At 32.3% G+C, this 12,856-nt stretch overlaps 1 protein-coding gene across 1 annotated transcript in view; it reads right to left on the bottom strand.

The window, feature by feature from the left end:
- LOC134843911 (alpha-N-acetylgalactosaminidase-like) overlaps nt 1-12,856 on the bottom strand; it is a gene marked incomplete in the record, with an annotated part of 60,152 nt that overhangs the window by 17,360 nt on the left and 29,936 nt on the right. The window contains 1 exon segment of the mRNA XM_063860251.1: nt 10,907-11,216. Coding sequence (XP_063716321.1) covers nt 10,907-11,216 — 310 coding nt within the window.

Below are 12,856 nucleotides of genomic sequence, written 5' to 3'. Positions count from 1 at the left end.
CGTTTTAGTTTGTTTTTGCAACCTTCAGGGTTAAGATGCAAAAGTCTTTCGAGATTATTTTGATGAAAGGATTTGTGATCGAGTATGTTCTTATTTCCAGTTGGTACTTGTGAACAGTGTACAATTACTCTGAGAACTTTGCTGATTATTGTAATCTGTTAAGTGCCTAATTAAGTAATTCATTACCATCAAGATGTTAAGCAAATAGAGGAGGTGCTAGGAATGTGCTCCAATCTAATCGTAGAGTCATATTAGCGTCTAAAAGTTCTCGACAACTTTCGTCTAAATTAATTTGTGAAAATTAGTGTAAACGTTGTAGTCGGAGTTTGACTTTTTGTTGAGGGGGTTAAAGGTAGTGACAAAGTTTCTGGCAGTGACAAAAATGTATCTCATGATATACCTATAGGATCCTTTACTAAACTTGGTTCAACTTGATTGATTACTTGTGTCATCCAATGTGGAAGACGTTGTGTTGAAGTGGGAGGGTTGAAAGATTTTTCACGAAATTGTTCAGAAGTGGGGATTGATCGTAAAAAATCCGATGGGATTTTTAGAGTATTTTGTTGTGAAATTGTTGTAAAGATGGGGGGCGGGGTACTTTGATTTTTGTTACTAGAAAGAACTAACGGATTTCGAGATGGTGATGAGGTATACTTAAATGAACTCTGGGTGTTGCAAAATTTCTATGTCTTCGGGGATGGATTATTTTTCTTTCTAGTGTAGATAATTGATTTTGGTTTTGAGTTGGATGTCTTGTTCTATTAAGGTCTTGTGGAGAGAATGATAGATGTAATACGTTGGTTCGTATTGTATTTATCTTAGAGGTGCGTGGCCGACTACTGGTGTCAACGATTCAGATAATAACGCGTGTCTTTCCTCGAATATGTAAAAATATGATTTTCTTGAAATTAATTGCGTGTTGATGATGAGTTTGGTTTGCTTGACCAGAAATTGTAGTTGTTGGGAGTTCTTGGGATGTCGCAGTCGATAAGGATTGTTGGATTGGTTGTTGATTAGCTGTTTTAGATTGTTTAAACTGTTTTCTTTATAAAGAAAATCTATCTTGTTTTTGGTATTCTTCTATAAAAATGATTAAGAGAATTGTTGCTAGTTCAATGGTGATTTTTGCCTTTTTTATACCTTTACATATTGTCAAAATTAAGGAATCAAGGAATGTGACAAAAATTACGAAAAGAAGAAGAATGCCTTTTTTATTAAAAAAATATCTTAACATTTAAATAGTTGTTGAAATATCGTACCTGAGGAGGTGGTCAAGATTTTTCGAAAAATTTAGATATACTTCTATTAGGGAGTGATCAATCACGACGAAATTGCAGAAAATTATGATAAAGAGAAGGAATCAAGGGTATTCAAGAGAAGGATTCAAGGGTATCTATGATTAAGAACATACTAAGTAAAAAAAATTGTGAAAACTGAAAGAAATTTTGAAGTTATTGTTTTTAGATATTGAACTAGTCAAGAGAGAAGCATTTGAGAAAAGATTTGTTTCGTCGAAGTGCTTTTTAATTTTGGAATCGAAAATCGAGTGTGGCGAGATTGTTTTTGATTTTTTGGCAAGTGGGTTAGATATGGGCACCTTTTGGTGAAGAGAAGTCTGGAGGTCTAGGGATGAGCTTCCTAGTTTTCTTTAATTTTATTGGATGGTTGGGGGTTCGGCGATGTTGTATCGACCTTAGGCTAAATGATCATTCGGATTTTGTCGTTAGGCTAATTCAATAGTTTTCCTTCAAACACATGAAACAGCTTGAACTGAGTAGTGTCTGGATTAGAGGGTTGCTTCTAATACGTTGGATATGGTGATAGAATACTTTTTATAAATACGTCAGTAATTTCGTAGAGTATTGTATTTGCATAATAATCGTTGCTATGAGGTACAGGATTGAGTTCAATATGGTGAGTAAATGCATCAACTAATAGCATTGTATATTTTGACATTAGTTTATTTTTTAAATTAATTAGGAAGGGGTTTCTGAAATTCAACTTTCTCTATTATTTTAGATTTTGGAATGAAAGTTTTGTAATCTTTCCGTGGTTGACTTCAGAATCGTGATGATTTGCGTTGTTGTGACTTTTTTTTGTTTCTTGTGGTAAAATTTGTTCTTCTAATCTACGATTACTCCTTTTGTTTTTGTGGTATTTGTCTTTTGCTTATCTTTTGGTATTTTGGTGAGGTGTTTTCAATTGGTTTTGATTTTGGTAAAGATGATGAATGATTTATATTTTGATTTTGTTGATGACTGTTGTCTGAATTGTCCTGGAAAATAATTAGTCCTGTAAAGGAGTATAAAAGGAGTATAATTTTAAATTCGCGAAGCGCGTATTCTTTTGGGTATAATGGCAAAAGATTAGTTCGATGATAAACTACTTATTTTCTGTTATAATCAAAAAGTTTCTATGTAACATCAGTGAGCTTGTCAATAATTTGAAATGGTCGTTTTCGAATCGGTTGTAGAATTTTAGATATTCCTTTTCGTGTTATAAAACTTGGTATTAAAACATATGTTCCAATTTTTAATTTTGCAGCTGGTGTGAAACGTGAATTATTTTGTGATTGAACATTCTGTCTTTGAAATGTTTTTTGGCTAGTTTTTGATAAATTTGTTTGTGCTTTTTGTCTTGATTCAAAATCCACTCTGTATGTGTGCCGGAAGCTAATTTCAACATTTGCGGGTGAAAACAATGATCTTCTTTGTGCGTATGTAATGGTAGATTATAAAAAATTGATTCTTTTGTAGGTCGAAGTTAACCTTGTGCATTTTTGAGGAATTTGCCCTGATCATTATCGGTTTTCATGGTTTTTGATTAAAAATCATTTCATATGGTGATAGTCCTAGTATTGTTTTTCTTTGTAAATTATAATCTAAGGTGAACAGTTTCAGGTCAGTTGAACTTTCAGTATCTTTTTTATAATTTCCAATAATGATACATCTGAGGTATTACTGTAGTGAACGGTTCATACCTTCGACTAAACCATTAGTCCATGGGGCATGAGATGTTCGGGGTTTATTTCATAATGTTATAAAGATGGCTTAGTGTGATGATTTCATTTTTTATGAATTCAGTACCATTATCGTCTGTGACAAGGATTTTTGGGAATCCAAATTTAGCTATTCAATGTTCGTAGAGTATTGTATATGCATAATAATCTTTGCGATGAGGTACAGTACTGAGTTCAATATGGTGAGTAAATGCATCAACTTTTAGCATTGTACATGAAATTCCTTCTGAGGAGGGTGATATAGGGCCTTTTGTATCAAATGAGATTCTGTGGTGAAATATAAATTTTGTCCTTCAAAGTCTTGTTTTTCTGCCATTTGTTTTTGGAGTGGATTTGGTTTTTAATTGACATGTTATACAATCATTACATAGAACTTTTATCCAATTCAATGCATTTGGATTGTAAAAATTTTGAACAAAATTAGAGTATGTTTTTTCTGTTCCTGCATGTCCTTTTGAGTTTAAAGAATGTGAGATGTGAAGTTCTAGGGGTATCATACTCAAGGGTAGACAGGGTACTTTTAGTTCAGAGGTTTGGCATTCCAAGTTGTCAGTATTCTCAATTATCGTTGTGTTATTGAAATTTCTGAAATATCTAAGAAGTGTTTTATTTCCCAGAAATGTGATATCTGCTTTTACAGGTTTTGTTTTATATATGTGCCAAGATTTACGTTGTCTAATGACAGAGCCAATATTTTGATAATTTTGTGGTAGTTCCAGTGTTATATTTTCTGTAACTGTATGAAAAAAGCTTTCAATTTCTGTTTTTGAGAGGGTTTTATTTTCTAAAGGTCTTGTTAATTAAAAATTTGATTCATAGTCTACTTTGAGTCTAAATCTGGGTGTCCTGATAAATTTTTTTTATGAGTGAAGTTTTCTTCTTAAACAAAGGGAAAAAGCCTTTCCTATACATTTTTTGTTTGAGTGGTTTTTGTTGTATCTTGTTTTGATCCATGATAAATATGGTATCGGTTTGATTGTAGATTTTCCTAATAAGTCTTCCTTGTGATGAATATTTTGGCAATCAAAATATAATTGGAAATATTGTAATAAATTTTTTTGTGCATTGTCAAGATCAATTTTCACTTCATATTTGCATTCCAATCGTAGTGATTTTTCATCTTTTGCAAGAAAGAGTTTTATAATTTGTGGTTTTTCTTCTGTCGTTTTCCTTGTTATCAATTCAGGTGGTGTCGATTTTCTAATTGTAGATGTAGTGGTGAATTTACCTTTACCACATCAAATTTAGGTGTGGCATAAATCATTGGGTTTTTGAATAATAGTTCTGCTAATTGTCCAAAATCTTGCTGAGTGATTTTAGAAAGTAGAAATTGAACATTGTGACAAATTTTTGTTGTTCATTTGTGTATTTCGAAATTTGAAATGTTGGTTTAAAATATGGTGTTTTTAAAAAAACAGTCTGTGTTTTGTTTTGAGTCATCTGTTATGTTGTTGATTGATAATTCTTCAATGAGAATTGTTGTTTGACAAATGTCTACTAATTGTAGGATAGTATTTACTCTAAATGCTCTTTCTTCCGTTGGAGAATTTGTTGCATTTGTTTCGCAATATCCTGAAAGTACGAGGGTTAACTTGATTTTGTATTGTGAATTGTTGTATACGTATAAAGAGATTATGTCTGAATATGTGTTTTATGTGTATTTGATAGATATGATGGTCACTCTAACAATTTCATGGATTGGTTTGAATTCGAAATATATCATCGTTGTTTATTTTGATCAACATTATATCGATGAATTTTATTTATTGAAAACTTATTTACATATCCTGATGATGGTTTCAATTGTTCTCGGTTATGAATAGAATAAACGTTTGAAAAAATGGGGAGTGTTTCTTAAGTCTTTGAAAGAATGTTAGAGATGTATTGTTCATCCTTGTATATTTATCTTCTAAGTGTAATTTGCTTTTTAGGATAAAAGTATAGGGAAAATTTTTCGTAGTAAATGGTATTCCAACGATATTGTGTTGTATATCAGTTCTGTGGAAAGTTTGTTTGAAAGGTTTCTTAAAAGTTAATTTTTGTTCCCTTGTTCGTGTTGGAACAAGGAATAGTCGAATTTTTCCGTAATTTGGTAGACTTGATCCTTGTGCTGTAGCTAATTTGCTTGCTGTTTTTGAAGGTGACACTTTTGAGTGTATTGTCTGTATTTCATTCCATTTGGGCATGTTTATAAAATTTGATTCTGCTCCTGAGTCAATTAGAAGATCATCTTCAATTTCTGGTGACTGAAAAACTTTTCTTTTTGGACTTCTTGATAGAAGTGGGATTGTCCAAAATTTTTCATTAATTGGTTGTATTTTACTTGTTGTATTTGATATGTTTTATTCATATTGAATTTTCTTCAATTTTTTGTTCAGTATAATCTGTTGTACTTTGTCTATTGTCTTACTTTTCAACGTTCTCAAAGCTTTCCTTGTTTTGGTTAATTTTATGGAATCAAATGTTTTCGTATTCATTTTCAATATGAAGCATGTTCATTGAAAGCGTGTGTACTGTTTCGCTCTCATCATCTGTGGATTCAAAATGTATATGATTTAAGTGTAATTTCTATTTTTATAAGTTGTCAATAACGGGAAGGTCTGATTGAGTTTCTTCAGCTGCTTGTACTTGGTTAATTTGCCGCTGATATTTAGGTGTACTGCTTCTATAGTTCTGCTGTGAACATATATATTGTGTGTTAACTCTGTGTGGTGACTGAGAATATTTCTTTGTCAATTTGGGTGGTTATTAATTTGATTTCTTGAGTTGTCACGAGATCTATTGTGACTCATAATGTAGTTTGATCTTTTGTTTGAAGAGTTTTGTGATCTATGATCTGAGTATTGTCTTTTGTTCGAACTGTTTCGGTTTTGATTATAAGAGGAATTTCTAAAACGGTCATTTGAATAATATCTATTCCGAGAGTATGAATATAAACGGTTTCTATTATACTTTGAATTTTTACTTCTATTTGAATTTGATCTTGAGTAATTGTTTCGACATTGATTATTTTGACTATTAGATCTGCTATATCTATTTTATGAGAAGTTTTGTGAGTTTCTTCAATCTGGAGATCTTCCGCGATAAATATTTTGGTAAATTGATTGCTGTCTATAGTTGCTACAGTTATCCAGGAGTGGTTTTCCAGATTTATTATTTCAATGATTTTTTTCGTTTGGTAAATTTTGGGTTTTCTTCAAATAAAGATAAAAAGATTTATTTGATTCTCTATGCCTCTGTAATTTATTTTGATTATCTTGCTGTTTTTGTCCATATCTGCGACAATAATTACACCGATTTTTCAATGATCGTTTACCTTTGAACTTTGGATTTTTCTCGTAGATGATTCGTTTTTGAGTGATTTTTTTTCTGCTAATTTAATGCCAGAGTCATGAATAATATTCCTTTCTGAGATTGTTGTTTCGATATTATTTACTTTTTGTAATTTGAAAGTTTTGATTTCTTATAATTTCATATTAATTTCAGCTTGTTCTAGTTTATCTACTAGTTTTCGGAAATCTATATCAGGCTCTTGAGTTGATGATGGATGTGATTTTCTCTTTTTTTTGCTTTTTGTTGGGTTAGAGTCATCATTAAGACTTCTGTTTTTTCTGTGTTTTGTAATCATGAGTATTAAAAGATTATGCTTTTCTTACTGTTTTGATTATTACTGCGATTTGTTTTTTTTTGTTTCATTAGGGAGTGTACAAATTTCATTGCATAGAACTCTCTGATGTGGTTTATTTCTTTCAGGGTCGACGTCTTTGAACACTCTCGTGTGAATCTTTTCCAGTCTGATTAAAAATCTATTGGTAACATTGAAAACCGTTTTATGGCTGCGCCATCAAATGTAGTTTGGATTAGAGCTGTGCGTCTATGTATCCAGTTTTGATGAAGCGGCAAATTTACTGGTTCAGGTCCTATATTTAAAATGAAGTTAGCTGTGACTGCGTTTAAATAATCTTCTATTGAGTTTTCAAACTTTCTTCCTGCGAATATCATTAGTGGTTTGTTAGAGGATTTTAATGATCCACCCCTAAGGTATGGATTCACAGTCATTTGGGGTGGTTCTGCTGCATCTAATAATTGAGAAAAAATTTTATGTTGTGTTTTTGATATATTGTGATGTTAAACATGGTAATGGGATTTAATTTTGCATTTGATTTGGTTGGTAGCTTTGTGAAGTTATAGGATTTTGTGATTAGAATTTATTATTATGTGATGCTGAATTTCGTCTTGCAGGAAAGGTTTGTCTTCTTGATTGTCGTGTTTGTTCATTTCGTGTAAAAAGTTCAAAAATATCTGGTTGATAAATAGGATCTGGTTGATCGATATTCCAATTATTTTTCCGTTGATTAGTTTTAAACCATTGTTGTTATTCATTGAAATACTTTTTATATGAGTAGGTTTTATTATTTTATTTTTTGCAAAAAAATTGTAGTTTTTGTCCTAAAAAAAATTTCTGTTGGACGTTTTTTTTGTTTTGTTTCATTGTGGTGGTAAGATTTCGATTGTGAATACACCATAGAATGAAGTAATTTTACATATGCCTTAGAGATAGTGATCAAGAGTTTGTCGTTTTATTCTTGTTTCAGGAAATTCCTGTTCACATGGACTACTTCCTTTTTTGAATATTTTCATAACTAAGTTGTGTCAAAAAAGTACTTTTCCCCCAGCGGAATGAATTTGTGGACGGATAAAAAAGAGAAATATTGAGTTCTCATCTAAATTTTTGTCCTTTTCAATCATTTTTTGTATCTTTAAACTGTTAGTGTGTAACTTTCAATGTGTCTGATTGGTTGATTCCAATTGTACAGTCGTACTGGTTTATCAACGTATGACTTTTATTTCTACGTTTTTCCTTAAATGATGCTGGTGATGTAGCTTCTGCGTCAGAAAATTTATTTTGATTTTCTATTGGGTTAATTTTATTTATTGAATCTTTCAGGTCTTGAAGTTCCTGTATTGTATTTTTATCTGATTCTGAAACTGCGTTTCGTTTTTCAGAAAATCGTCTTTTGATAATTTGTTTTTGTTTTATTATTTTTTTTCGTGTTGTTGATCTGATATATCCGTTTGATTGTTTGTGTCGAGTGATTACAAGATCAAATCTTTCGTTTTCAATTAAGCAATTGTGTAGAATGATTGTTTGTTCACTGCCGAGGTTATCTCTTGACATAAAGTTTAGGATGATGGATGCAAAACTCGGGATTTAGATTTTCTATTTTCCTAAATTTTTAGTGCTTACGGTTTTTGTGTGGTTATCTTAACTTGGGTCAGAGATTGTCGTGGTTGACAGGTTGGAGAGAGAGTATATCAGTTCGCGATAATGATTTTTTACTTTCTCGTAACTCGATCTAGTATATGATGAACTTACTGAATCTTTCCTAGTGGTTTGATTTGTGATCAAGGTTTGGAGAATAGTAAATCAATCCACAAGGTTCAGGTATAATTAGAAGACAAGTAGATCGTTAGATACTGTTTTAAAACTTACTAATGTTGTTAAGGGTTTTCGCCTGGGTCATCTAAAAGGAAGAGCTCGAGCGAAGGATGAGTAACCGAAGTTTTTCACTGCCTATCTTAATTAGAATTGTTCAAAAACGTCTTTTTATTCTGGGTCTTTACAAAGCCTGGAGAGTGAATCGACGTTTGAAGGAGTTAGACACTTTAATTTATGATGTGGGTAGAACAAAGTTGTTCTATCTGATCCAAGAGAAGCCTTGATGATCAGAAATTTTGTGAAACGAAATTTAATTTTAAAAAATTAAAAACGCAAGGGAAGCCTTGATGATCTGTTTATGATTTAAATGTGAATTATTGAAAAACAAGGATGTCTTGATAAATTTTTATGTAAAAAATTAATTTAAGGAAAGATTTTAAGAGTTAGATTGCAAATTATTTTAGTTTCTTAATTTTTTGTGGTCATTTTTTGGGTAATAAAGCTGGGATAATGAGAAGATAATTTACTTATAACTAACAAAACTATCGATAAACTTTCTTACTAACTAATTTCTGTATTTTTTATTCATTAAGTAATTTATCAAAAGTTTCAATTCACTGCAGGTTTTGGAAAGAACTACTTGTGCATCTTTTCATCAGTCGTTATTATTTATATAGTAAGTATAGCGCCAAATAGGTTCATGTAGAAATTTTTTTTCAAATGGTTTTCATGTTAATAAATGAAAATTTAAATTTACTGCATAAAGTATTCTGAATACAAATACTTATTCCAGTTTTTGTCGTACTATCATGTAATAGATCGGTCCGTCTCCGAATCGTTGTTCACGCCTTGATCTCGGTATTCGTGCAAAACCTGGTTTTTCTCGTATTGTTTGAAATATCGGCGTAGATATATTGAGACGTAGAGACAATTCTATTTAATTGTCTGTTCCATCTAACATTTTGCAATTTTGGAATTGTCTAATTCTAATTCTAATTGTCTAATGCTAAGTTAGTTAAGGTCTTGTTCGAGACTTTTGGTCGCACCAGATGAGTTATGACTGGGGGTCTGTAGTCTTAGAGTAACTTCAGATAAGATACACCGTCTGTTCGTCCAGCTATCTTATTTTCGGCCGGATAGGTTCGTGCAACTTCTAAGTCTATTACCAATCTTAATCTTACTCTTATATCTCCTAGTCTCAAAAGATCTAGTGTATGCTGGTCTTTGCGAGTTAGTTCCAGAAGGAGAACAACTGTTGTCTAAGATTTTTTCAAATTGTTCTGGTGCTGAAACTACAGGTTTAAATCATTCAAAAAGTATGATTTTCCTGAGCATAAATTTAAAAATTTCATTTCATTTGTGAATATTTTCGAAAAGTTATGGAGGTCTAAAGGTTGCCCCGTTTAAAAATTTTATCCGTCTTAGAAATTGTTCCAAATTGGTTGAAGGAAGCTTTTTAGCCAAATTTTATTGTTCCGAATTTCGAAGAAAACGGGGTATTTATGGTCGGTGTGGTTTTTATTTAGTCAATTTTCGCCGGTCAATTTTCAACATTTGTTTAAACCTCATTGAAGATATAATCTCCTTGAGTTCAAATTTAAAAAAAGATATGTTACCTCAGATAATTTTTTGTAAAGTTCTGGGGGTTTGAAATTTGCCAAATTGGTCATGCTCTGTTGCCAAATTATGCGAGATTTGAAGTTTTTTTCATAATCCTGAGAACGTAACGCGAACGATTTATGTGTGGTGAATTCACCCACACAATAAAATCGTTCCAATTGAATTGACCCCGCAGGGAGCGCCCATGGATTCTAATTGATTATAACGGATTCCGGAGACAAAAAAAAATCTTTTATAACTCATTACAGATGTAAGACTCAGACCACGAAATCGATTGTGTTGCCATTATAATTGATCATTTTTAAAAATAGTAATCCATTATTATCCATTAAAATAGATTATAAACCAATATTTTTGGCAGCGAAATTGATTATTTTTGCCAGTATAAATCATTATAATCGATTTTGTTTTAACTAAAAATCCATTCTAATCCATTATAATTGATTATAATCCATTTTAATTTTAGAACTAAATTCGATTAATTTCGCAAAAGCAAACTGGGATGAGTGGTTAACGTAAACTGGGTGGGGTTCAATCAGAACATATAAGACAAAAAAACCTATAATTTTTTGTTTGTTTTTTGTTTGTTTTTTTAAAACATTTTTTCCAAGTTATTACTGCTCCATTGACCTCAAAAGGCAGTCGGAACATTCAGGGCTTTGCTCTGAAAACGAGCAATTTTGTTTCAAGTTGAAAATCAAATGCGGGAAGAAGGGGTGGGGGAATGGAAATAAAGAGCTTTTGTATTGAACTTTTATAATGAAACGAAAAAAAAAACCGAAAAGATTATGAGCTCAAGTAAAAGGGTGAAACTGAACTAGATTTACTTTGTGAGTCATTTTTCCCGCTCAATTTCTTCACCCATACTTGCTGATCGTTGTTGCTGTTTGTGAACACTCGCTTGCCAAAATCTCCCAAAGGGTCCTGATCAATGTCAATCAGGTGTTGATTGAGAAGTACGGCCAGTGATTCATCACTTATCACTCTCAGATCAGAGGAGATGAGAAGGGGTGCACTCCACATGCACCATACTGACATCTGGATCTTCTGCTGACCAATAGAGAGAGCCCCGTCCCCCAACAGCAGTTCATCGGGGTCATTAAAATGACCGGGTCCATTGTACTGCGCGTACTCATCCTACAACAGCTTCAAATGAAATTGAGGACTAAAAAATCCTTTCGAAACAAATGAAACTGCTATGGTTAAACTGAAGCGCGTGAAAAATCATGAACGGAGAAAATGATGTGCGTATAACAAATTCGTCTGTTATCTGATAGCTTTTGAAACGCAACGGCGTTGTTGCGTATCAAACGCTATAACAGGCGAATTTGTTATACGCAACGAAAATTTCAGATCAGAGACAGTGCAACTCTGGCTTCAAAGAGACTTCCAGCGCGTCATCTAAAATTGGCGCCTTTGTTCGAAAGTTATAATAATAATAATCATAATCATAATCATAATCATCGTAATAATAACAATAATCATGATAATAATCAAAATAATAAAAATAATAATTATAATAATGATAATCATAATATTAATAGTAATAATTATAATAATCATGATAAATTGTTTGCAATCTAGATTCCAATCACTGTAAAATTTTCTTCTTTTTACAACCAAGTGAAATCTCATTGCGAGAGCGCTGTGGAACATTACAGCCCGTTTTCAGGCGCCTCTGATCCTGTTATGACTTCTGTTGGTTTTTAACATCAATAGTTAATCAAGAAATCAATTGAAAATGATTTATTGAAAAAAAAATTGAAGCGAACCCGCACCGGAGTTTCATGGATAATAATTGATTATAATGGAAAATTGTTGTCCAAAATGTTGTCATTAAAATCCATTATTGGGACAAATTTAGACCACGAAATCGATTATATTGTCATTATAATCGATTATTTTCTTTAAGAAAAACAATCCATTAAAATCTAATATAATGGATTATAATACATTTAAAATCCATTATAATGGATTATAATCCATTTAAAGTCCATTATAATTGATTCTAACGGATTATAATCTATATATTTTGTGCAAAATCATTTGCAAATTTGCAACATATTTCTGCGTTACTCATGGCCTACTCGCAATCTTAACCTACTCGAATTAACCCTCCTCCTCCCCCCACACATTGGCCGCATTCGTCCGCATTCGACCAAACCCCCTCCCTCAGTAAACGGGGGGTGGATGTAAAACTAAGATGGGGTGGTGGTAAATTGAGTAGTGGTCAACGGGCAGGGAGGTAGAGAGGAGGGGGGGGGGGTAAACGGGGCGGGTAAACAGGGAAGAAAACGGGGAAGGGATAAACAAAGGGGGTGTAAGCAGGGAGGAAAACGGAGGGAGGGGGTAAACAGTAGTGGGGGGAGGGGGGTAAACAGGAGAGAGGGGGGGGGGGTAAACAGGAGTGGGGGGGAGGGGGGGGGGTAAACGGGGTATATAAGACAAAAAGTATAAAAATTGGAAAGAGAAATGTAATATTTTATAAAACCTAATACTTAGCAACTGAACTAAACAGGAAATGCAATAAATTTGAAAAAAAGTTGTAAATTTCCTGGATAATCTATCGAAAAAATCCTTTATAGTTGATTATAACCGATTATAAGGGGTTATATTGGCATAAAACTGTATGAAAAAAATAATAAATTTTTTTTGGAGTATAATGGATTATAATGATATAAAAAATAATTAATTTCAATCCACTTTTGATGGCTTTTATTTGACTATTTTTAAAATTTTATAGATACTGACTATAAAATGCGACACCCGGGTCGAGA

The sequence above is a fragment of the Symsagittifera roscoffensis genome, chromosome 4 (genome assembly GCF_963678635.1).
Source record: "Symsagittifera roscoffensis chromosome 4, txSymRosc1.1, whole genome shotgun sequence".
Taxonomy (NCBI): Eukaryota; Metazoa; Xenacoelomorpha; order Acoela; family Convolutidae; genus Symsagittifera; species Symsagittifera roscoffensis.
Note: the sequence above shows the minus strand (reverse complement) of the source record. Positions and strands in the feature narration are given on the sequence as shown.